This window comes from Zonotrichia albicollis, unplaced genomic scaffold (assembly GCF_047830755.1).
Source record: "Zonotrichia albicollis isolate bZonAlb1 unplaced genomic scaffold, bZonAlb1.hap1 Scaffold_207, whole genome shotgun sequence".
Taxonomy (NCBI): domain Eukaryota; kingdom Metazoa; phylum Chordata; class Aves; order Passeriformes; family Passerellidae; genus Zonotrichia; species Zonotrichia albicollis.
In genome coordinates, this window is record NW_027428391.1 from 19,446 (window position 1) to 44,883 (window position 25,438).

A 25,438-nucleotide genomic window follows, 5' to 3' on the forward strand; every position below is an offset into this window, starting at 1 on the left:
TGCTATTGGTACAAAAAGACGCCGATCAAGCCGCGCCAGATTTTCATTGGCTAAAACAGAGCGGGTCCCTCTCATCCCCTTCCATTGGCTAAACCTCGCCGCCTTCCTCTTCTCCTATTGGCCCTTTCCTTCCACTCTTCCCTCCCATTAGGCGATCTCGCTGTCACTCATCGCCGCAGCCTCACAATGAGCCCAGCGTGTGGCCGGCCATAAACAATACACGTGAGGCCCCGCCCCTTTCCGCCGCCAGGCTCCGCCTGTTCCGCCGCTGACTCCGCCCATTCCAAGATGGCGCCGGCCAGGCGCGGCGGGCGGCGTTAGCGGGACCGGGAGGGACCGGGGCGGTACCGGGGCGGTACCGGGGGGTCCCGGGCGGGACCGGAGCGCTCCGTGGGGCCCTGAGCGCCCCGAGGCCTCTGCGAGCGGCGATGGCGGCGGCGGCGGGCGGCGGGGCCGGCGGGGGCCGGCGGAGCCGCCTCACACGCTGCAGGGGCTGCTGGAGATGGCGGTGGTGGCCGGGGAGGCGCAGCCCGAGCCCCGGCAGCCCATGGCCGAGGAGGTGAGCGCGCCCCGGGGGGTTTGGGCGGTTTGGGGGCGGCTCCGGGGCTCCCTGAGGGGTTTGGGGGGCCCGGGATGGTTCGGGCTCCGGGGGCTGATTCTGAGGTCAATTTTGCCGATTCTGAGGTAAATTTTGCCGATTCTGAGGTCAATTTTGCCGATTCTGAGGTAAATTTTGCTGATTCTGAGGTAACTTCGCCGGGTTTTGTGGAAATTCGGGATCCCGGGGGCTGATGTGAGGTCCCAGGGGCTGTTTGGGGATAATTTTGGATAATTTAACCCATTTTCCCTCCAGAGGCAGCAGTGGCTCCGTCAGGCCCTGGGTTAATTCCACTGTAACTTTGGGATAATTTTAGATAACTTTGTGATAATTTGTGATAACTTTGGGATAATTTCTGATAACTTTGGGATCATTTCTGATAACTTTGGGATCATTTGTGATAACTTTATGATAATTTCATTGTGTTTTTTTCCCTCCGGGCCGAGCTCCAGCGCTGCCTGCGGCTCCCGGCTCACTCTGGGTTAACTCAGTGATAACTTTATGATAATTTATGATAATTTAACCCTGTTTTTTCCCTTCCAGAGGCAGCAATGGCTCAGAGCTGCCGTGTCTCAGGCCATATCCGGTCCCGGTTCCGTACGGGCCGAGCTTCAGCTCACTCTGGGTTAACTCAATGATAACTTTATGATAATTAATGATAATTAACCCTGTTTTTTCCCTTCCAGAGGCAGCAATGGCTCAGGGCTGCCGTGTCCCAGGCTCTGGCAGGCCCTGGGTTAATTCCAATGTAACTTTGGGATAATTTGTGATAACTTTATGATAACTTTATGATAATTTTATGATAATTTAACCCTGTTTTTTCCCTTCCAGAGGCAGCAATGGCTCAGGGCTGCCATGTCCCAGGTGCTGTCCGGCCCTGGGTTAATTCCACTGTAACTTTGGGATAATTTGTGATAACTTGGGATAATTTATGATAATTTATGATAACTTTATGATAATTTATGATAATTTAACCCTGTTTTTTCCCTTCCAGAGGCAGCAATGGCTCAGAGCTGCCATGTCCCAGGTGATTTCAGGCCCCGGTTCCACACGGGCCGAGCTCCAGCTCACTCTGGGTTCACTCAATGATAATTTAATGATAATTTATGATAATTTAATTGTGTTTTTTCCCCTCCAGAGGCAGCAATGGCTCAGGGCTGCCATGTCCCAGGTTCTGTCCGGCCCTGGGTTAATTCCAGTGTAACTTTGGGATAATTTGTGATAACTTTATGATAACTTTATGATAATTTATGATAATTTAATTGTGTTTTTTCCCTTCCAGAGGCAGCAATGGCTCAGGGCTGCCCTGTCCCAGGCTCTGGCAGGCCCTGGTTAATTCCAATGTAACTTTGGGATAATTTGTGATAACTTTATGATAACTTTATGATAATTTATGATAATTTAATTGTGTTTTTTCCCTTCCAGAGGCAGCAATGGCTCAGGGCTGCCATGTCCCAGGTGATTTCAGGCCCCGGTTCCACACGGGCCGAGCTCCAGCTCACTCTGGGTTCATCCAATGATAACTTTATGATAATTTATGATAACTTTATGATAATTTATGATAATTTAATTGTGTTTTTTCCCTTCCAGAGGCAGCAATGGCTCAGGGCTGCCATGTCCCAGGTTATTTCAGGCCCGGGTTCCACACGGGCCGAGCTCCAGCTCACTCTGGGTTCACTCAATGATAACTTTATGATAATTTATGATAACTTTATGATAATTTATGATAATTTAATTGTGTTTTTCCCTTCCAGAGGCAGCAATGGCTCCGTGAAGCCGTGTCCCAGGCCATATCCGGTCCCGGTTCCGTACGGGCCGAGCTCCAGCGCTGCCTGCGGCTCACTCTGGGTTAACTCAATGATAACTTTATGATAATTTATGATAATTTAATTGTGTTTTTTCCCTTCCAGAGGCAGCAATGGCTCCGTGAAGCCGTGTCCCAGGCCATATCCGGTCCCGGTTCCGTACGGGCCGAGCTCCAGCGCTGCCTGCGGCTCACTCTGGGTTAACTCAATGATAACTTTATGATAATTTATGATAATTTAATTGTGTTTTTTCCCTTCCAGAGGCAGCAATGGCTCCGTGAAGCCGTGTCCCAGGCCATATCCGGTCCCGGTTCCGTACGGGCCGAGCTCCAGCGCTGTTGAGGCTCACTCTGGGTTCACTCAATGATAACTTTATGATAATTAATGATAATTTAATTGTGTTTTTTCCCTTCCAGAGGCAGCAATGGCTCCGTGAAGCCGTGTCTCAGGCCATATCCGGTCCCGGTTCCGTACGGGCCGAGCTCCAGCGCTGTTTGAGGCTCCTGGCTGGGCCCTGTCCCGGGGAGGCGGCGCCCGAGCGGGGCCTGGGGGACACCGGGGGGCACGAGGGGGCCCTGGAGGAGCTGTGTGACCTCTGCGAGAGCCTGGACAGCGCCAACGGTCAGTGTGGGGTCACTCGGGGTCATTGGGGTCACTCGGGGTCATTGAGAGGAGATTTGGGTCACTCTGGGGTCATTCAGGGGTCATTGGGGTCACTGTGGGGTCATTGAGAGGGGATTTGGGTCACTCTGGGGTCACTCAGGGTCATTGGGGTCACTCAGGGTCATTGGGGTCACTCAGGGGTCATTCAGGGGGCACGAGGGGGCCCTGGAGGAGCTGTGTGACCTCTGCGAGAGCCTGGACAATGCCAACGGTCAGTCTGGGGTCATTGGGGTCACTCAGGGGTCATTGGGGTCACTCAGGGGTCATTGAGAGGGGATTTGGGTCACTCAGGGGTCACTCAGGGTCATTGAGAGGTGATTTGGGTCACTCAGGGTCACTGTGGGTCACTCAGGGGTCATTGGGTCACTCAGGGGTCACTGGGTCACTCTGGAGTCATTGAGAGGGGATTTGGGTCACTCAGGGTCACTCAGGGGTCACTCAGGGGTCACTCAGGGGTCATTCAGGGGGCACGAGGGGGCCCTGGAGGAGCTGTGTGACCTCTGCGAGAGCCTGGACAATGCCAATGGTCAGTTGGGGGTCATTCGGGGTCATTCAGGGGTCATTGGGGTCACTGGGGTCACTCTGGGGTCACTCAGGAGTCATTGAGAGGGGGTTTGGGTCATTCAGGGGTCATTGGGGTCACTCAGGGGTCACTCAGGGGGCACGAGGGGGCCCTGGAGGAGCTGTGTGACCTCTGCGAGAGCCTGGACAATGCCAATGGTCAGTTGGGGTCACTCTGGGGGTCATTGGGGTCATTGGGGTCACTCAGGGTCACTCGGGGTCATTGAGAGGGGATTTGAGTCACTCAGGGTCATTTTGGTCACTCAGGGTTACTCAGGGGTCACTTGGGGTCACTCAGGGGGCACTCAGGAGTCATTGAGAGGGGATTTGGGTCACTCAAGGTCACTCAGGGGTCACTCATGGGTCATTGGGGTCACTGGGGGTCACTCTGGGGTCACTCTGGGGTCACTCAGGGGTCATTCAGGGTTATTGGGGTCACTCAGGGGGCACTCAGGGGGCACGAGGGGGCCCTGGAGGAGCTGTGCGACCTCTGCGAGAGCCTGGACAATGCCAATGGTCAGTCTGGGGTCACTGGGGTCACTCAGGGGTCATTGGGGTCTCTCAGGGTCATTGAGAGGGGATTTTGGTCACTCAGGGGTCACTCAGGGGTCACTCAGGATCATTCAGGGGTCATTGGGGTCTCTCTGGGTCACTCAGGGGTCATTGGGTCACTCTGGGTCACTCAGGGTCACTCAGGAGTCATTGAGAGGGGATTTGGGTCACTCAGGGTCACTCTGAGGTCACTGTGGGTCACTCAGGGGTCACTCAGTGGTCACTCAGGGTCATTGGAGTAATTGAGAGGGGATTTGAGTCACTCAGGGGTCACTCAGGGTCACTGGGGTCACTCAGGGTCATTGGGGTCACTCAGGGTCATTGAGGTCTCTCCGGGTCACTCAGGGGTCACAGGGGTCACTCAGAGGTGATTTCAGTGTGAATTTTCTGCTATTTCCTCCCCTTTAACCCCATTTTCCCCTTTTACCCTCACTTAATCTCAATTTCTCCCACTTTTTCCCATTTTAACCCATTCTAACCCATTTTTTTCCCACTTTCACCCAAAATTTCCGTTTTTCTCCCCAGAATTCTGCTCTTTGGGGGCCTGGAGGTGGTGCTGGACCTGCTGGGGTGCTTTGGGGTGGATTTTGGGGCATTTCCTGCGGCATTTGGGCCATTTGAACCCCGTTTTTTCCCATTTTAACCCATTCTAACCCCGTTTTTTCCCATTTTCACCCAAAGTTTCCGTTTTTCTCCCCAGAATTCTGCTCTTTGGGGGCCTGGAGGTTGTCCTGGATCTCCTGGGTCACCGCTGGCCCCCGCTCCGTGCCGGGGCCGCTGGGCTGGGACTGAATTTGGGGGGATTTGGGTCATTTTCACCCATTTTCACCCATTCTAACCCCGTTTTTTCCCATTTCTGTCCCTTTTCTCCCCAGAATTCTGCTCTTTGGGAGGCCTGGAGGTTGTCCTGATCTCCTGGGGTGCTTTGGGGTGGATTTTGGGGCATTTGGGCCATTTGAACCCCATTTGAACCCCATTTTTTCCCATTTTAACCCATTCTAACCCCGTTTTTTCCCATTTCTGTCTCTTTTCTCCCCAGAATTCTGCTCCTTGGGGGGCCTGGAGGTTGTCCTGGATCTGCTGGGTCACCGCTGGCCCCCGCTCCGGGCTGGGGCTGAATTTGGGGGGATTTGGGCCATTTTAACCCCGTTTTTTTCCCATTTTTTCCCATTTTTTCCCATTTTCACCCAAAATTTCCGTTTTTCTCCCCAGAATTCTGCTCTTTGGGGGGCCTGGAGGTTGTCCTGGATCTCCTGGGTCACCGCTGGCCCCCGCTCCGTGCCGGGGCCGCTGGGCTGGGGCTGAATTTGGGGGATTTGGGCCATTTTGGGCCATTTGAACGCCGTTTTTTCCCATTTTAACCCATTCTAACCCCGTTTTTTCCCATTTTCACCCAAAATGTCCGTTTTTCCTCCCCCAGAATTCTGCTCTTGGGAGGCCTGGAGGTGGTTTTAGATCTCCTGGGTCACCGCTGGCCCCCGCTCCGGGCCGGGGCCGCTCGCCTGCTGGGCTCCTGTGCCCAGAACCTTCCGGAAGCGCAGGGACGGGCGCTGGCGCTGGGGGCAATGCCCGCCCTGATGGGGGCACTCAGGGGAGACCCCGACCCGAGTGTGGCACCTGCGGCGCTGTTCGCTGTCTCATGTGAGTCTGGGGGAGTCGGGGAGTTTGGGGATTTTTGGGGATTTTTTTGGGATTTTTTGGGATATTTTTTGGGATTTTTTTTGTGATTTTTTTGACATTTTTTAGGGGTTTTTTTGTGAATTTTTTGTGATTTTTTGCCATTTTTTAGGATTTTTTTGGGAATTTTTTGTGATTTTTTTGAGATTTTTTAGGGGTTTTTTCGTGAATTTTTTGTGATTTTTTTTGCCATTTTTAGGGGTTTTTTTCAGGATTTTTTGGGATTTTTTTTGGATTTTTTAATGTGATTTATTTGGGATTTTTTGGGGATTTATTTGGAATTTTTGGGGGATTTTTTGTGGGATTTTTTGGGATTTTTTTGTGATTTTTTAGGGTTTTTTTCAGGGGTTTTTCTGAATTTTTTGTGATTTTTTAGCCATTTTTTAGGAGTTTTTTCAGGGTTTTTTCTGGATTTTTTGTGATTTATTTGGGTTTTTGGGGGATTTTTTAGGGTTTTTTTTATTATTTTTTAGGGATTTTAGGAAGTTTTATTTGGGATTTTTTTGTGGGATTTTTTGTGATTTTTTGTGGGATTTTTTGGTGGGATTTTTTGGAGATTTTTCGTGGGGTTTTTGGGTGCTCCAGGGGAACCCCGACCCCAGCGTGGCCCCCGCGGCGCTGTTCGCTGTGTCATGTGAGTCTGGGGGTTATTGGGGAGTCTGGGGGATTTTTTTGGGATTTTTTGGGGGGTTTTTTGGGATTTTTTTGGGGATTTTTTTGGGATGTTTTTGCCATTTTTAAGGGTTTTTTTCAGGATTTTCTGGGATTTTTTTGTGATTTTTTTGCCATTTTTAGGGGTTTTTTTGGGATTTTTTTGGATTTTTTTGCCATTCTTTAGGGTTTTTTTCGGGATTTTTTTGTGATTTTTTTGCCATTTTTAGGGGTTTTTTCAGGGTTTTTTGTGAATTTTTGGTGATTTTTTAATGTGGTTTTTTGTGATTTATTTGGGATTTTTTTTGTGATTTTTTGGCCATTTTTTAGGGTTTTTTTTCAGGAATTTTTTGTGATTTTTTTGCCATTTTTAGGAGTTTTTTCAGGGTTTTTTCTGAATTTTTTGTGATTTTTTTTGACATTTTTTAGGGTTTTCTTCAGGGTTTTTTGGATTTTTTTTTTATTTTTAATGTGTTTTTTTGTGATTTATTTGGGATTTTTTGGGGATTTTTTAGGGATTTTTTAGGGATTTTTAAGAAGATTTATTTGAGATTTTTTGCGATTTTTTTGGGGGATTTATTTGGGATTTTTTTTGTGATTTTTTTGCCATTTTTTAGGGGGTTTTTTTGTGAATTTTTTGTGATTTTTTTTGCCATTTTTTAGGAGTTTTTTCAGGGTTTTTTCGTGATTTTTTGTGATTTATTTGGGTTTTTGGGGGATTTTTTAGGGTTTTTTATTATATTTTAGGGATTTTAGGAAGTTTTATTTGGGATTTTTGTGGGATTTTTTGTGATTTTTTGGGGGATTTTTTGGTGGGATTTTTTTGAGATTTTTCGTGGGGTTTTTTGGGGTGCTCCAGGGGGACCCCGACCCCAGCGTGGCCCCGCGGCGCTGTTCGCTGTGTCCTGTGAGTCTGGGGGGTTACTGGGGGTTTGGGGATTTTTGGGGATTTTTTGGGGGTTTTTTGGGGATTTTTTAGGATTTATTTGGGATTTTTTTAGGATTTTTGGAGATTTTTTGGGGTTTTTTTGGGGGTTTTTTTGGGATTTTTTGGGGATTTTTTTGGGATTTTTTTGGGATTTTTTAGGGTTTTTTCCGGGATTTTTTAGGATTTTTTGGTGATTTATTTGGGATTTTTAGGGTTTTTTTCGTGAATTTTTTGTGATTTTTTTGAGATTTTTTAGGGTTTTTTTTCAGGGTTTTTTGTGAATTTTCTTTGATTTTTTAATGTGGTTTTTTGTGATTTATTTTGGATTTTTGCGGGATTTTTGGGGGATTTTTTTGGATTTTTTAGGGTTTTTTTCAGGATTTTTTGGGATTTTTTTGGTGATTTTTTGCCATTTTTTAGGGTTTTTTTCGGAATTTTTTGTGATTTTTTTGCCATTTTGTAGGGTTTTTTTCGCGAATTTTTTGTGACTTATTGGGGGTTTTTGGGGGATTTTTTGGGATTTTTTGGGGATTTTTTGGGGATTTTTTGGGGGATTTTTTTGCCATTTTTTAGGGTTTTTTCCAGGATTTTTTGGGATTTTTTTGCCATTTTTTAGGGTTTTTTTCGGGATTTTTTGGGATTTTTTAGGAGTTTTTTCAGGGTTTTTTTCGTGAATTTATTGTGATTTTTTGAGATTTTTTAGGGTTTTTTTCAGGGTTTTTGTGAATTTTTGGTGATTTTTTAATGTGTTTTTTTGCGATTTATTTGGGATTTTTGGGGGATTTTTTTTGGAGATTTTTCGTGGGGTTTTTGGGGCGCTCTGGGGAGACCCCGACCCCAGCGTGGCCCCGCGGCGCTCTTCGCCGTGTCATGTGAGTCTGGGGGTTATTGGGGGTTTGGGGGGTTTTTGGGGATTTTTTGGGATTTTTTGGGGGTTTTTTCGGGATTTTTTTTTGGATTTTTGATGTGTTTTTTTGTGATTTGTTGGGGATTTTTGGGATTTTTTGGATTTTTTTGGGGATTTCTTTTGACATTTTTTAGGGTTTTTTTCAGGATTTTTTGGGATTTTTTTGGATTTTTAATGTGGTTTTTTTGTGATTTATTTGGGATTTTTGGGGGATTTTTTGTGGGATTTTTGGTGACTTTTTGTGAGATTTTTTTGGATTTTTTTGCCATTTTTCAGGGTTTTTTCGTGAATTTTTTGTGATTTTTTTGCCATTTTTTAGGGTTTTTTCAGGACTTTTTGGGATTTTTTTTGGATTTTTAATGTGTTTTTTGTGATTTATTTGGGATTTTTGGGGATTTTTTTGTGATTTTTTGACATTTTTTAGGGTTTTTTTCAGAATTTTTGGGATTTTTTTTGGATTTTTAATGTGTTTTTTTGTGATTTATTGGGGATTTTTTGGGGATTTTTTTGGATTATTTAGGGATTTTTAGGGAGATTTATTTGGGATGTTTGGGGGATTTTTTGGGATTTTTTAGGAAGATTTATTTGAGATTTTTTGCAATTTATTTGGGATTTTTTGGGGATTTATTTGGGATTTCTGGGGATTTTTTTCGGGATTTTTTGGATTTTTTCATGAATATTTTTGTGATTTTTTGGGGATTTTTTTGCCATTTTTTAGGGTTTTTTTCGGGATTTTTTGGATTTTTTTATTTTTTAATGTGTTTTTTGTGATTTATTTGGGATTTATTTGGGATTTTTTTGGGGATTTTTTTGGCCATTTTTTAGGAGTTATTTCAGGTTTTTTTGTGAATTTTTTGTGAATTTTTAATGTGTTTTTTTGTGATTTATTTGGGATTTTTGGGGATTTTTCAGGGGTTTTTTTGTGATTTTTTTGTGATTTTTTGGGGATTTTTGGGTTTTTGGGGTGGTTTTTTCACGTTTTTGCTGCTATTTTTCCCGTTTTTGGCCGTTTTAACCCCGTTTTTCCCCTCTCCCCAGGCCTGGTGCGGGCCCAGCCCGAGGGGCTGCAGGAACTCGAGGATTTGGGCTGGATTTTGGGCTGGATTTTGGGGCAGATTTTGGGGTGATTTTGGGGTGATTTTGGGGTTTTTGGGGTGGTTTTTTCACGTTTTTGGTGCTGTTTTTCCCGTTTTTGGCTGTTTTAACCCCGTTTTTTCGCTCTCTCCAGGCCTGGTGCGGGCCCAGCCCGAGGGGCTGCAGGAACTCGAGGCCCTGGGGTGAATTTGGGCTGGATTTTGGGGTGATTTTGGGGTTTTTGGGGTTTTTGGGGTTTTTGGGGTGGTTTTTTCACGTTTTTGCTGCTATTTTTCCCGTTTTTGGCCGTTTTAACCCGTTTTTTCTCTCTCCAGGCCTGGTGCGGGCCCAGCCCGAGGGGCTGCAGGAACTCGAGGATTTGGGCTGAATTTTGGGGTTTTTGGGGTTTTTGGGGTTTTTGGGGTGGTTTTTTCACGTTTTTGCTGCTGTTTTTCCCGTTTTTGGCCGTTTTAACCCCGTTTTTTCGCTCCCCAGGCCTGGTGCGGGCCCAGCCCGAGGGGCTGCAGGAACTCGAGGATTTGGGCTGGATTTTGGGCTGGATTTTGGGGTGATTTTGGGGTTTTTGGGGTTTTTGGGGTGGTTTTTTCCCATTTTTGCTGCTATTTTTCCCGTTTTTGGCCGTTTTAACCCCGTTTTTTCGCTCTCACCCAGGCCTGGTGCGGGCCCAGCCCGAGGGGCTGCAGGAACTCGAGGCCCTGGGGGGGCTGGAGGTGCTGGGGGGGGCCCTGCAGAGCCCCCAGCCCCAATTGAGGGCCCGCGCTGCTTTCCTGCTGCACTGCCTGCTCCGGGAGCACCCCCGCCTCAAAGGTCGGCCCAAAACCCCCCAAATTCACCCCAAAAAATGCCCTGGAATCCCCTTGGTAACAGCCCAGCAGTGAGACCCCAAAAAACCCCGAAATTCCCACAAAAATCCCCCCAAAATCCCCCAAATTCACCCCAAAAAATGCCCCGGGACCCCCTCGGTAACACCCCGGGAGTGAGACCCCAAAAAACCCCGAAATTCCCACAAAAATCCCACAAAAATTCACCCAAATTCACCCCAAAAAATGCCCTGGAATCCCCTTGGTGACACCCCCAAAAACCCCGAAATTCCCACAAAAATCCCCCCAAAATCGCCCAAATTCACCCCAAAAAATGCCCTGGAATCCCCTTGGTAACACCCCAGCAGTGAGATCCCAAAAAAACCCAAAATTCCCACAAAAATCCCCCAAAATTCGCCCAAATTCACCCCAAAAACTGCCCTGGGACCCCCTCGTTAACACCCCAGCAGTGAGACCCCAAAAAACCCCGAAATTCCCACAAAAATCCCACAAAAATCCCCCAAAATCCCCAAATTCACCCCAAAAACTGCCCCGGGACCCCCTTGGTAACACCCCCAAAAACCCCAAAATTCCCACAAAAATCCCCCCAAAATCCCCCAAATTCACCCCAAAAACTGCCCTGGGATCCCCTCGGTGCCAGCCTGGCAGTAAAACCCCAAAAACCCCGAAATTCCCACAAAAATCCCACAAAAATCCGCCCAAAATCCCCCCAAATTCACCCCAAAAAATGCCCTGGAATCCCCTTGGTAAACACCCCCAAAAACCCCAAAATTCCCACAAAAATCCCCCCAAAATCACCCAAATTCACCCCAAAAACTGCCCCGGGACCCCCTCGGTGCCAGCCCTGGCAGGGACACCCCCAAAAACCCTGAAATTCCCACAAAAATCCCCCCAAAATCCCCCAAATTCACCCCAAAAAATGCCCCGGAATCCCCTTGGTAACGCCCCCAAAAACCTCTGAAATTCCCACAAAAATCCCCCAAAATTCACCCAAATTCACCCCAAAAAATGCCCTGGAACCCCCTTGGTACCAGCCTGGCAGTGAGACCCCAAAAAACCCCGAAATTCCCACAAAAATCCCACAAAAATCCCCCCAAAACCCCCCAAATTCACCCCAAAAAATGCCCTGGGATCCCCTTGGTAACACCCTGGGAGTGAGACCCCAAAAAACCCCCGAAATTCCCACAAAAATCCCCCCAAAACCCCCCAAATTCACCCCAAAAAATGCCCCAGGACCCCCTTGGTACCAGCCCAGCAGGGACACCCCCAAAAACCCTGAAATTCCCACAAAAATCCCACAAAAATCCCCCCAAAATCGCCCAAATTCACCCCAAAAAAATGCCCTGGAACCCCCTTGGTAACACCCCCAAAAACCCCGAAATTCCCACAAAAATCCCACAAAAATCCCCCAAAATCGCCCAAATTCACCCCAAAAAAATGCCCCCGGGAACCCCTCGGTACCACCCCCAAAAACCCCGAAATTCCCACAAAAATCCCACAAAAATCCCCCCAAAATCGCCCAAATTCACCCCAAAAAAATGCCCTGGAACCCCCTTGGTACCACCCCCAAAAACCCCTGAAATTCCCACAAAAATCCCCCAAAATCGCCCAAATTCACCCCAAAAAAATGCCCTGGAACCCCCTTGGTAACACCCCAAAAACCCCAAAATTCCACAAAAATCCCCCCAAAATCGCTCAATTCACCCCAAAAAAATGCCCTGGGACCCCCTTGGTAACACCCCCAAAAACCTCTGAAATTCCCACAAAAATCCCACAGAAATCCCCCCAAAATCCCCCAAATTCACCCTAAAAAAATGCCCTGGGACCCCCTTGGTAACACCCCCAAAAACCCCAAAATCCCCACAAAAATCCCCCAAATTTTACCCCAAAATCCCCAAAAATGACCCCAAAATCCCCAAATTTCACCCCAATATCCCAGAATTTCCCAATTTTCCCATTTTTCAGCCCAAATTCCCGCAGCCCCCCTGGTTCAGCAATGGGGTTCCCTCCATTGCCGATTTCCCTGGATTTCACCCTGAATTTCCCCCCAATTTCCCCAAATTTCACAAATTTCACCCTGAATTCCACTCAATTCCCTTTTTTGCCCAAAATCTCAGTTTTTCACCCCAAATTCCGCAGCCCCCCTGGTTCAGCAATGGGGTTCCCTCCATTGCCCCGATTTCCCTGGATTTCACCCCAAATTTCCCCTGAATTTCCCCCAAATTTCCACAAATTTCACCCTGAATTCCACTCAATTTTCTGGATTTGCCCAAAATCTCAGTTTTTCACCCCAAATTCCCGCAGCCCCCCTGGTGCAGCAGGGCCTGGTCCCACAATGGATTCCCTCCATTGCCCGATTTCCCTGCATTTCACCCCGAATTTCCCCCCAATTTCCCTGAATTTCACCCAATTTTCTGGATTTGCCAAAATCTCCGTTTTTCACCCCAAATTTCTGCAGCCCCCCTGGTTCAGCAGGGCCTGATCCCACAATGGATTCCCTCCATTGCCCGATTTCCCTGGGTTTCACCCTGAATTTCCCCCCAATTTCCCCCAATTTCCCCCCAATTTCCCCAAATTTCACCCCAATTTCCTGGATTTGCCAAAATCTCCGTTTTTCACCCCAAATCTCCGCAGCCCCCCTGGTGCAGCAACGGGGTTCCCTCCATTGCCCGATTTCCCTGAATTTCCCCCAAAATCCCCCTAAATTTCCCCCCAAATTTCCCCAAATTTCACCCCAATATCCCAGATTTTCCCAATTTTCCCGTTTTTCACCCCAATTCCCGCAGCCCCCCTGGTCCCGGGGTTCCCTCCATTGCCCGATTTCCTCTGAATTTCCCCAGAATTCCCCCCAATATCCCCCTGAATTTCCCCCCAATTTCCCCAAATTTCACCTCAATTTTCTGGATTTGCCCAAAATCTCCGTTTTTCACCCCAAATTCCGCAGCCCCCCTGGTTCAGCAGGGCCTGGTCCCACGGGCGGTGGCTTTGCTGCGCTCTGAGCACGACGGCGCCCACGAGCACGGCCTGGGGGTCCTGTGCAGGTAAAGGGGCTGGGAGACCCCTCCCCAAATTCAGAAAATCCCTAAAAAATGAAATTTTGGGAAAAAACACAAAATTTCGGGGAAAAAAACGCAAAAAAAAACGGGGAAAAAGCATCAAAATTTGGGGCAAAAATGTCCAAGAAAGGGGAAAGGGGAGGGGCCCACGAGCACGGGCTGGGGGTCCTGTGCAGGTAAATTATGGGGGGAGACCCCTCCCCAAATTCAGAAAAACCCAAAAAACATTAAATTTGGGGAAAAAACGCAAAAAAAACGGGGAAAAACCATCAAAATTTGGGGCAAGAATGAATGGGAAATGGGGAAAAAATCATCAGAATTTAGGGAAAAATACATCAAAATTTGGGGGAAAAAAACCTCATAATTTATGAAAAAGACATCAAAATTTGGGAAAAAAACCCCAAATTTGGGGAAAAATAAATCAAAATTTGGGGAAAAAAATACCTCAAAATTTGGGGAAAAATACATCAAAATTTGGGGAAAAATACATCAAAATTTGGGGAAAAATACATCAAAATTTGGGGAAAAATACATCAAAATTTGGGGGAAAATACATCAAAATTTTGGGAAAAAATCATCAGAATTTGGGAAAAAAAACCCCAAAGTTTGGGGAAAAATACATCAAAATTTGGGGAAAATACATCAAAATTTGGGGAAAAACCATCAAAATTTGGGGAAAAATGCATCATAATTTGGGGAAAAATACATCAAAATTTGGGGAAAAATACATCAAAATTTGGGGGAAAATCCATCATTTTTTGGGAATTTTGGGGTGATTTAGGTTGATTTTGGACTCTCCATTTTGGGGGAGTTTTGGGGGATTTTGGGAATTTTGGGGGCAGTTTCTGGGGGGATTTTCAGGTGAATTTTAGGGGGATTTTTGGGGATTTGAGGCAGTTTTTTGAGTGATTTTTGGGTGGTTTTTGGGCACTTTTTTGGGTGGTTTTTGGGCTGTTTGGGGCCATTTTCAGGCGGTTTTTTTTGGGGATTTTTTGTGTATTTTTGGATGAATTTGTCCCATAAATACTGAATTTTCCCAAAATCTCCGTTTTTTCACCCCAGCCTGGCCTGGGGCTGCCCCGAGGGGCTCCGGGAGTGCCGGGACCCCAATTTGGGTGATCTTTGGGTCATTTTGGGGCGGTTTTTTTGGGGTTTTTGGGGGGATTTTTGGGTGAATTTGTACCATAAATATTGAATTTTCCCAAAATCTCCGTTTTTCGCCCCAGCCTGGCCTGGGGCTGCCCTGAGGGGCTCTGGGACCCCGATTTGGGGAAGTTTTGGGAGATTTTGGGGCCGTTTTGGGCCATTTTCGGGCGGTTTTTTTCAGGGATTTTTTGCATATTTTTGGGTGAATTTGTCCCATAAATACTGAATTTTCCCAAAATCTCGGTTTTTCACCCCAGCCTGGCCTGGGGCTGCCCGAGGGGCTCCGGGAGTGCCGGGACCCCATTTTGGAGGATTTTTGGGAGGTTTTTGGGCCATTTTGGGTCGGTTTTTTTTGGGGTTTTTTGGGGATTTTTAGTTGGTTTTGGACTCTAAATACTGAATTTTCCCAAAATCTCGGTTTTTCACCCCAGCCTGGCGTTGGGCTGCCCCGAGGGGCTCTGGAGTGCCGGGACCCCGATTTGGAGGATTTTTGGGTGATTTTTGGGCCATTTTCGGGGCGGTTTTTTCGGGGTTTTTTGGGGATTTTTGGATTAATTTATACCATAAATATTGAATTTTCCCAAAATCTCGGTTTTTCACCCCAGCCTGGCGTGGGGCTGCCCGAGGGGCTCCGGGAGTGCCGGGACCCCGATTTGGGGCTGGAGCCGCTGCTGAGGGAGCGCCGGGAGCTCCTGCGGGGCCGCGCCGAGTTCCAGGTTTGGGGCCAAATCCGCAGATTTTGGGCAAAACGCAAAAACGGGGAAATTCCGGGGGGAAAATTGATGGGATTTTGGGGGAAAATTGGTTGGGTTTGGGGGTAAATCCTGAAAATTTTGGGTGGGAAATTTGTGGGGTTTTGGGGCAAATCTCAAGGGGTTTGTACAATTTAAAATTATGAGATTTTGGGGTGAATCCTCAGGATTTAGGGGTGGAAATTTCTGGGATTTTGGGGTAAATCACTAAAATTTGCAAGGGTTTAGGTGGGGGAAATTAATGAGATTTTGGGGTAAATATTAATGGGATTTTGGGGTAAAACCTCGGGATTTTGGGGGTGGAAATTCCTGGAATTTTTGGGGTAAATCCCTAAAATTTGGGAGGGTTTTAAATGAGGGAAATTCAGGGGATTTTGGGGTAAATATTAATGGGATTTTGGGGATGGAATTCAGAGGATTTTGGGGTAAATCCTCAGGATTTTGGGGATGGAAATCCTGGAATTTTGGGTAAATCACTAAAATTTGGGGGGTTTTGGGTGGGTGAAATGAATGAGATTTTGGGGTAAATATTAATGGGATTTTGGGGGGAAAATTCCTGGGATTTTGGGGTAAATCCTCGGGGTTTTGGGGATGGAAATTCCTGGAATTTTGAGGTAAATCCTTAAAATTTTGGGGGGTTTTGGGTGGGTGAAATGAATGGGATTTTGGGGTAAATATTAATGGGATTTGGTGGAAAATTTCTGGGATTTTGGGGTAAATCTCGGGATTTTGGGGGTGGAAATTCCTGGAATTTTTGGGGTAAATCACTAAAATTTGGGAGGGTTTTGGGTGGGGGGAAATTCAGGGGATTTTGGGGTAAATATTAATGGGATTTTGGGGTAAATCACTAAAATTTTGGGGGTTTTAGGTGGGGGAAATTAATGAGATTTTGGGGTAAATATTAATGGGATTTTGGGGTAAATCCTCGGGATTTTGGGGATGGAAATTATTGAGATTTTGGGATAAAACCTTGGGGGTTTTGGAGGTGAAATTCCTGGAATTTTTGGGGTAAATCCCTCAATTTGGGAGGGTTTTAGGTGGGGAAATTCAGGGGATTTTTGGGGGAAAATTCCTGGAATTTTGGGGTAAATCACTAAAATTTGGGTGGGTTTTAGGTGGGGGAAATAAATGAGATTTTGGGGTAAATATTAATGGATTTTGGGGGGAAAATTCCTGGGATTTTGGGGTAAATCCTCGGGATTTTGGGGATGGAAATTCCTGGAATTTTTGGGGTAAATCACTAAAATTTTGGGGGTTTTAGGTGGGGGAAATGAATGAGATTTTGGGGTAAATATTAATGGGATTTTGGGTGGAAAATTCCTGGGGTTTTGGGTAAATCCTCGGGATTTTGGGGATGGAAATTCCTGGGATTTTGGGGTAAATCCCTCAATTTTGGATGGGTTTTAGGTGAGGGAAATTCAGGGGATTTTGGGGTAAAATTCCTGGGATTTTGGGGTAAATATTAATGGGATTTTTGGGTGGAAAGTTCCTGGGATTTTGGGGTAAATCCTCGGGATTTTGGGAGTGGAAATTCCTGGAATTTTGGGGTAAATCACTAAAATTTTGGGGTTTTAGGTGGGGGAAATTAATGAGATTTTGGGGTAAATATTAATGGGATTTTGGGGGGAAAATTCCTGGGATTTTGGGGTAAATCCTCGGGGTTTTGGGGACAGAAATTATTGAGATTTTGGGATAAAACCTCGGGATTTTGGGGTGTGGAAATTCCTGGGATTTTGGGGTAAATCCCTCAAATTTGGGTGGGTTTTGGGTGAGGGAAATTCAGGGGATTTTTGGGGGAAAATTCCTGGGATTTTGGGGTAAATCCTCGGGATTTTGGGGGTGGAAATTCAGAGGATTTTGGGGTAAATTCTCAGGGTTTTGGGGGTGGAAATTCCTGGAATTTTGGGATAAATCACTAAAATTTGGGAGGGTTTTAGGTGAGGGAAATTCAGGGGATTTTTGGGGGAAAATTCCTGGGATTTTGGGGTAAATCCTCGGGGTTTTGGGGATGGAAATTCCTGGAATTTTGGGGTAAATCCCTCAAATTTGGGAGGGTTTTAGGTGAGGGAAATACAGGGGATTTTGGGGTAAATATTAATGGGATTTGGGGGTAAAATTCCTGGGATTTTGGGGTAAATCCTTAAAATTTTGGGGGGTTTTGGGTGGGTGAAATGAATGAGATTTTGGGGTAAATATTAATGGGATTTGGGGGGAAAATTTCTGGGATTTTGGGGTAAATCCTCGGGATTTTGGGGATGGAAATTATTGAGATTTTGGGGTAAATCCTCCGGGTTTTGGGGGTGGAAATTCCTGGGATTTTGGGGTAAATCCTTAAAAATTTGGGGGGTTTTAGGTGAGGGAAATTCAGGGGATTTTGGGGTAAATATTAATGGGATTTTGGGTGGAAAATTCCTGGGATTTTGGGGTAAATCCTCGGGGTTTTGGGGATGGAAATTATTGAGATTTTGGGATAAAACCTTGGGGTTTTGGAGGTGGAAATTCCTGGGATTTTGGGGTAAATCCTCGGGGTTTTGGGGAAGAAATTCCTGTAATTTTGGGGTGATTGCCCATGGGATTTTAGGGGGGAAAATCTCTGGAGGTTTGGGGAGAATCTGTGGGATTTTGGGGCAAAAGCCCCGGAGATTTTGGGGTGAATTCCCGCGATTTCCTGCCCGCAGGAGGAGCTGGAGTTCTGCGAGCGGCTCCTGCAGCTCTGCTTCGAGACCCCCCCCGAGGAATCCACCATGGACCGATGACCCAAAACCCCCCAAAATTGCCCCAAAAATCCCCCCCAGAAACCCCCAAACGCTGCGAACCCCCCGAGCCGGGGGGGAATAAACGCTCCGGGCCCGACCCTGGCTGAGATTTGGGGGAAAAAACGGCGCTGGGTGACGTCATTAAGGGAAAAATCGGGGGAAAAAATCGAAATTTTCTTCAAATTCAGCACCGGCAGCGCGGACAGCGAGGGGGCGGGATCATGCTAATATAGAGGCGTGGTTATTCTAATGAGATCTCGATGAGGCGTGGTTATGTTAATGAGCGCTGTGGCAAAATTACCCTGGCAACCGCGTCGTGGTGGGCGTGGCTTCCTCGCCTTTCTCACTTCTCATTGGTCCGCTGGAATTTCCCGCCGCTTCTCTGGCTTCTTATTGGTCGGCGCGCTGCTAACCGGCGCCGTTCTGGCTCCTGATTGGTCAGCGGCGTTGCCGGGGCTCCGTGAGGGCTCGGCCATGGCGGCGGCGCTGGAGGAGGCCGTGGGCACCGTGTGCTGGTGGGGGCTGTCCCCGGCCATCGATCTCCGCCTTCACCGTGAGCCCGCAGCCCCCCCGACCCTCCCGGTGTTACCGGCGCCGCTCCCGGTGCTCCCGGTGACCGCGGCCCCCTCACGATTTCCCGCAGTCCCGCCGGAACCGGAGGCCTCGGTGCTGCTGGTGGGGGCGGCTGAGGGGCGGCACCTCCTCATGACGGCGGCCCGGGCCCGCCGGGGACCCCCGCGGGACATCACGGTACGGACCGGACCGGGAGGCCGCACCGGTTTGGGGTTGTCCCGGTGTTACCGGGGCTCTCCCGGTGTTACCGGGGCTCTCCCGTAGCTGTTCGTGGCCGAGCAGAGCCCCGAGGCCGTGGCTCGGCAGCTCCTGTTCCTGCTGCTGGCGCTGGAAGCACCGGAGCGGCCCCGGCCCGAAGGTACCGGCGCTCCCGGTGTCCCTCCCGGTGTCCCCCCGGTGTCCCCCCGGTAATTCCCGGTGTCCCTCCCGCTGTCCAGCCCGCGCCGCCGCCATCCTGGAGCTGCTCGGTTCGGGCTCGCTCCGCCCGGGCACGGCCGCGCTGCTGCGGGGGGCGGCGGGGCGGCTCCGCCGCTGGATCCGAACCGGGACCGAACCGGAACCGGGACAGAACCGGGACACGAACGGGCCCGCGGACCTGCGGCTCATGAAGGTCCGAACCGAAGGGACCGGAACCGAACCGGTACCGGGCACCGGGACACTGGGGCTGTCCGGTACCGTGGATTTGGGGTCCCGGTTCCCTCCGTTACCGGCTGTGCCCCTCCCGCAGTGCCGGGACAGGGACGCGCTCGAGGCGGTTCTGCAGCGCTGGGAGCGCTCGGTGCCGGTACCGGGGGCAGAAGCGGGGCCGGTACCGATGATACCGGAGGCCGTACCGGGACCCCCGGGCTGGGACCGGCGGCTGCGGCGGCGCCTCGGGGCCCGCTACGAGGCGAGGGCGGCGGTGGCGGATTGGGAGCTGCGGATGGCGCTGCACCCGCGCGGGGTAACGGAGGGGATACCGGGGATAACGGGGATAACGGGAACGCACCGGGGACACACCGGCACAGCGCCCCCCGCTGTCCCCAAGGCCACCTCGGTGTCACCGGCCGAGTTCGGGCAATGGCGGGAGAGCGGCGACGCTTTCGGGGGTGGCGGAGGGACCCCGAACCCGACGGTGCTGAGCGACCCCCGGCCCCGGGCTGTGAGTACCGGGAGGGACCGACGGACACCGGGAGGGACAGACGGACACCGGGGGGACGGGCGGACACCGGGAGGGACAGACGGACACCGGACAGACGGACACCGTTGTGTCCCCCCCCCCCCACAGGACGGGCGCTCGGTGTCCCCCCCCTCGTACTGGGGGGACACGGTCACCGGACCCTTCCTCAGCTTCGGCCTCGCGCCCGCCGGGACCCCCGGGAGCCCCGGAAAGGTACCGGGAACGGGGGGTCCCATTTGGGGAGGGGTCTATTGAGGGGGGGGTCGCGATGACGTTTATTGAGGGGGGGTCTCATTGAGAGGGGTTATTGAGGGGGAGTCCCATTTTGGGGAGGGGTCCCATTGAACGTAAGGGTCTCATTGAGGAGGGGTCCCATTGAGAGGGGGGGTCCCATTTTGGGGAGGGATCTATTGAGGGGGGGGTCGCGATGACGTTTATTGAGGGGGGGTCCAATAGAGGGGGTTATTGAGGGGGGGGGTCCCATTTGGGGAGGGGTCTATTGAGGAGGGGCTATTGAGGGGGAGTCCCATTGAATTGAGGAGGGGTCTCATTGACAGTCATTGAGGGGGGGGGTCCCATTGAGGGAGGGTCTATTGAGGGGGTGTCCCATTTTGGGGAGGGGTCCCATTGAGGGGGGGTTATTGAGGGAGGGTCCCATTTTGAGGAGGGGTCTCATTGAGGGAGGGTCTCATGAGGGGGGGTCCCATTATGGGGTGGGGTCTCATTGAGGAGGGGGTCCCGATGAGGTTTATTGGGGAGGGGTCCAATAGAGGGGGTTATTGAGGGTGGGTCCATTAGAGGGGGTTATTGAGGGGGAGTCCATTAGCGGTGTTTATTGAGGGTGGGTCCAATAGAGGGGGTTATTGAGGGAGGGTCCATTAGAGGTGTTATTGAGGGTGGGTCCATTAGAGATGTTATTGAGGGGGGGTCCGATGAGGTTTAATTGGGGAGGGGTCTCATTGAGAGGGGATTATTGAGGGGGGGTCCCGGGGCTGTTTATTGGGGAGGGGTCTCTGTCCCTTTCACGAGCCCCTTCCCCAGCACAGACGGCCACCGAGCTGTCCCTGGCCGCTGTCACGGCGCTGCTGCGGGAGCTGCTCACCGGGGACACCCCCGGAAACGGGGACACCCCCGGGAATGGGAACGCCCCCGGAAACGGAAACGCCCCCCAAAACGGGAACGCCCACGGGAACGCCCCCGGACACGCCCCCGGGAATGGGAACGCCTCTGGACACGCCCCCACAAACGGGAACGCCCCCGGGTTGGACGATTCCAACCCGCTGGGTGAGTGCCATCCCCCCCAGTGTCACCTGAGGGTCCCCAGGACCCCCCAAAATCCCCTCAAAACTCCCCCCAGGACCCCCCAAAAACTCCCCAAGAGCCCCAAAACTCCCCCCAGAACACCCCCAGACCCTTCCAGGACCCCCCAAATTCCCCCCGGACCCCCAACCCTGCGGTGCCCCCCCTTTGCAGGTTCCCTGGCCCCGCTGCCGCTCCGGGTTCGGTTCCTGCCCTTGGGGGGCCCCCCCGAGACCCCCGCCCGCCTCGGGGGGCTCTGCCGGCTGCTGGTGCTGGGCTGGAGGTGGGCGGGGGTCCCAGACGGGGGGTTCGGGGGGGCTGGGGGAGGATTTGGGGGGGTTTTGGGGAGGATTTGGGGGTCTCTGGGGAGGATTTGGGGGGGTTTTGGGGGTCTCTGGGGAGGTTTTGGGGGTCTGGGGGAGGATTTGGGGAGGATTTGGGGGTCCTGGGGAGGATTTGGGGGTCCCTGGGGGTCCTTGTGGATTTCCTAACAGGCCCCAATTGAGTCTGGGGTCTCTGGGGGGGTCCCATGAATTGGGTCTGGGGTCTCTGTGGGTCCCCATGAATTGGGTCTGGGGTCTCCGGGGTGTTGCATGAATTGGGTCTGGGGTCTCTGGGAGGTTTCTGTGAATTGGGGACCATGGGGTCCCCATGAATTGGGTCTGGGGTCTCTGCGAGGGTTCTGTGAATTGGGTCTGGGGTCTCTGGGGTCTCTGTGGGTGTTCCATGAATTGGGTCTGGGGTCTCTGGGGTGTTTCATGAATTGGGTCTGGGGTCTCTGGGGTCCCCGTGAATTGGGTCTGGGGTCTCTGTGGGTCCCAATTGGGTCTGGGGTCTCTGTGGGTCTTATGAATTGGGTCTGGGGTCTCTGGGAGGGTTCTGTGAATTGGGTCTGGGGTCTCTGTGGGTCCCCATGAATTGGGTCTGGGGTCTCTGTGGGTCCTAATTGGGTCTGGGGTCTCTGGGGTCCCCATGAATTGGGTCTGGGGTCTCTGTGGGTCCCATGAATTGGGTCTGGGGTCTCTGGGCGTGTTTCATGAATTGGGTCTGGGGTCTCTGGGTCCCCATGAATTGGGTCTGGGGTCTCTGGGGTGCTCCATGAATTGGGTCTGGGGTCTCTGTGGGTCCCCATGAATTGGGTCTGGGGTCCCCATGAATTGGGTCTGGGGTCTCTGTGGGTCCCCATGAATTGGGTCTGGGGTCTCTGTGGTTGTTTCATGATTAGGGTCTGGGGTCTCTGGGGTCCCCATGAATTGGGTCTGGGGTCTCTGTGTGTCCCCATGAATTGGGTCTGGGGTCTCTGGGAGGGTTCCATGAATTGGGTCTGGGGTCTCTGGGGTCCCCATGAATTGGGTCTGAGGTCTCTGTGGGACCCCATGAATTGGGTCTGGGGTCCCTGTGGGTCCCAATTGGGTCTGGGGTCTCTGTGGGTCCCATGAATTGGGTCTGGGGTCTCCGGGGTGTTCCATGAATTGGGTCTGGGGTCTCTGTGTGTGTCCCATGAATTGGGTCTGGGGTCTCTGGGAGGGTTCTGTGAATTGGGTCTGGGGTCTCTGTGGGTCCCAATTGGGTCTGGGGTCTCTGTGGGTGTTGCATGAATTGGGTCTGGGGTCTCTGTGGGTCCCATGAATTGGGTCTGGGGTCTCTGTGGGTTCCCATGAATTGGGTCTGGGGTCTCCATGAATTGGGTCTGGGGTTTCTGGGGTGTTCCATGAATTGGGTCTGGGGTCTCTGTGTGTCCCCATGAATTGGGTCTGGGATCTCTGTGGGTCCCCATGAATTGGGCCTGGGGTCTCTGTGGGTCCCAATTGGGTCTGGGGTCTCTGTGGAGTCCCATGAATTGGGTCTGGGGTCTCTGTGGTCCCCATGAATTGGGTCTGGGGTCTCCGGGGTGTTGCATGAATTGGGTCTGGGGTCTCTGTGGGTCCCCATGAATTGGGTCTGGGGTCTCCGCAGGTCTCTCCCATTGCTGACCCCCCAGCTCGGGGCTCTGGCGGCCCCGGGGGCGACGCTGCTGCTGGAGCTGCCCACGTGAGCGAGACCCCTCCCCAAATTAACCGAGACCCCTCCCCAAATTAACCGAGACCCCTCCCCAAATTAACCCAGAGCTGCCCACGTGAGCGAGACCCCTCCCCAAATTAACCGAGACCCCTCCCCAAATTAACACCGAGACCCCTCCCCAAATTAACCGAGACCCTTCCCCACATTAACCCTGAGACCCCTCCCCAAATTAACCCAGAGCTGCCCACGTGAGCGAGACCCCTCCCCAAATTAACCGAGACCCCTCCCCAAATTAACCCAGAGCTGCCCACGTGAGCGGAGACCCCTCCCCAAATTAACCGAGACCCCTCCCCAAATTAACCCTGAGACCCCTCCCCAAATTAACTGAGACCCCTCCCCAAATTAACCCAGAGCTGCCCACGTGAGCGAGACCCCTCCCCAAATTAACCGAGACCCTTCCCCACATTAACCCTGAGACCCCTCCCCAAATTAACTCTGGAGCCCCCTCCCCAAATTAACCCCAAACCGGGGCAGCCCCCTCCCCAAATTAACCCCTTGAGGACCCCCCAGCCCCATTAACGCCCCCTCCCCGAATTCCTCCGTGCCCGGGGAAGCCCCCAGCCCCATTAACGCCCCATTACCGCCCCATTAACGCCCCCTCCCCGAATTCCCCCGTGCCCGGGGAAGCCCCCAGCCCCATTAACGCCCCATTAACGCCCCCTCCCCGAATTCCCCCGTGCCTGGGGAAGCCCCCAGCCCCATTAACCCCCCATTAACGCCCCCTCCCCGAATTCCCCCGTGCCTGGGGAAGCCCCCAGCCCCATTAACGCCCCAATAACCCCCCATTAACGCCCCCTCCCCAAATTCCCCCGTGCCCGGGAAGCCCCCAGCCCCATTACCGCCCCATTACCACCCCATTAACGCCCCCTCCCCGAATTCCCCCGTGCCTGAGGAAGCCCCCAGCCCCATTAACGCCCCATTTCCGCCCCATTAACGCCCCCTCCCCGAATTCCCCCGTGCCCGGGGAAGCCCCCAGCCCCATTAACACCCCATTAACGCCCCATTAACGCCCCCTCCCCGAATTCCCTCATGCCTGGGGAAGCCCCCAGCCCCATTAACCCCCCATTAACCCCCCCATTGACGCCCCCTCCCCAATTTCCGCAGGTTCGTGCCCACCCTGCGCCCCCCCGAGCTGGACTCGCTCCGATCCCGCGCTCTGGGCCTGGCCCGGGCCGGGGGCTTCGAGCCCTGGGGGGGTCCCGGGGAGCCCCCGGCCCACCTGCGCTTCCGCAGGGCCCCCCCCCCGCGCTGAGACCCCCGCCCCAATTCGGCTCCCTGGCCCTGAGACCCCTCCTCAAAAATCAGCCCCAAACTCCTGCAAAATCCCCCGAAATCAGCCCCCAAATCCCCTGAAATCCCCCTGAAATCCCCCCAAATTCACTGCTCTGTCTCTGAGACCCCCACCCAAATTCAGCTCTCTGTCCCTGAGACCCCCGCCCCAATTCAGCTCCCTGGCCCTGAGACCCCTCCTCAAAAATCAGCCCCAAACTCCTGCAAAATCCCCCCGAAATCAGCCCCCAAATCAGCCCAAATTCACCCCGAAATCAGCCCCCAAATCCCCCCAAATTCACCCCGAAATCAGCCCCAAATTCACTGCTCTGTCTCCGAGACCCCCGCCCCAATTCAGCTCCCTGGTCCTGAGACCCCTCCCCAAAAATCAGCCCCAAATCCCCCCAAATTCACCCAAAATCAGCCCCCAAATCCCCCTGAAATCCCCCAAATTCAACTCTCTGTCCCTGGGACCCCCACCCAAATTCGGCTCCCTGGCCCTGAGACCCCTCCCCAAAAACCAGCCCCAAACTCCTGCAAAATCCCCCCGAAATCAGCCCCCAAATCCCCCCAAAATCAGCCCCCAAATCCCCCTGAAATCCCCCCAAATTCAGTTCTGTGTCCCTGAGACCCCCGCCCCAATTCAACTCTCTGTCCCTGAGACCCCCACCCCAATTCGGCTCCCTGGCCCTGAGACCCCTCCCCAAAAACCAGCCCCAAACTCCTTCAAATTCACCCCGAAATCAGCCCCAAAATCCCCCTGAAATCCCCCCAAATTCACTGCTTTGTCTCTGAGACCCCCGCCCCAATTCAATTCTCTGTGCCTGAGACCCCTCCCCAAAAACCAGCCCCAAACTCCTGCAAAATCACCCCAAAATCAGCCCCAAATCAGCCCCCAAATCCCCCTGAAATCCCCCCAAATTCACTGCTCTGTCTCCGAGACCCCCGCCCCAATTCGGCTCCCTGGTCCTGAGACCCCTCCTCAAAAACCAGCCCCAAACTCCTGCAAAATCCCCCCGAAATCAGCCCCAAATTCCGCAAAATTCACCCCGAAATCAGCCCCCAAATCCCCCCAAATTCACTGCTTTGTCTCTGAGACCCCCGCCCCA

General features: G+C 51.5%; 2 protein-coding genes across 2 annotated transcripts; both read left to right on the plus strand.

Moving 5' to 3' along the window:
* The first annotated feature begins 232 nt into the window (after positions 1-232).
* On the plus strand, positions 233-18,063 carry LOC141727703 (hsp70-binding protein 1-like). The gene is made up of 10 exons (XM_074533983.1): positions 233-559; positions 1,593-1,625; positions 2,853-3,024; positions 5,055-5,080; positions 5,625-5,820; positions 10,089-10,244; positions 13,203-13,299; positions 14,377-14,423; positions 15,112-15,176; positions 17,891-18,063. The coding sequence occupies exons 1-10, from the start codon at positions 503-505 to the stop codon at positions 17,966-17,968; spliced, it is 927 nt and encodes a 308-aa protein (XP_074390084.1). The 5' UTR covers positions 233-502; the 3' UTR covers positions 17,969-18,063.
* Positions 18,064-18,095: 32 nt separating this feature from the next.
* LOC141727704 (dynein axonemal assembly factor 3-like) lies at positions 18,096-24,740 on the plus strand. Its single transcript, XM_074533984.1, is given in 12 exon segments — positions 18,096-18,521; positions 18,612-18,718; positions 18,806-18,899; positions 18,979-19,151; positions 19,269-19,484; positions 19,569-19,682; positions 19,809-19,913; positions 20,742-20,890; positions 20,893-20,984; positions 21,174-21,282; positions 22,956-23,030; positions 24,165-24,740. Coding segments are annotated over 12 exon segments (1,461 nt in total). The 5' UTR covers positions 18,096-18,442; the 3' UTR covers positions 24,313-24,740.
* Positions 24,741-25,438: the final 698 nt, after the last annotated feature.

What these genes read in the sequence shown, in the direction of transcription:
- LOC141727703 (XM_074533983.1), top strand. Translation starts at nt 503, where the DNA reads ATGGCGGTGGTGGCCGGGGAGGCGCAGCCCGAGCCCCGGCAGCCCATG. An exon ending in GGCGCTGTTCGCTGTCTCAT is followed by an intron (nt 5,821 to 10,088) that starts GTGAGTCTGGGG and finishes GCTCTCACCCAG; the next exon opens with GCCTGGTGCGGGCCCAGCCC. An exon ending in GGGGCCGCGCCGAGTTCCAG is followed by an intron (nt 15,177 to 17,890) that starts GTTTGGGGCCAA and finishes TCCTGCCCGCAG; the next exon opens with GAGGAGCTGGAGTTCTGCGA.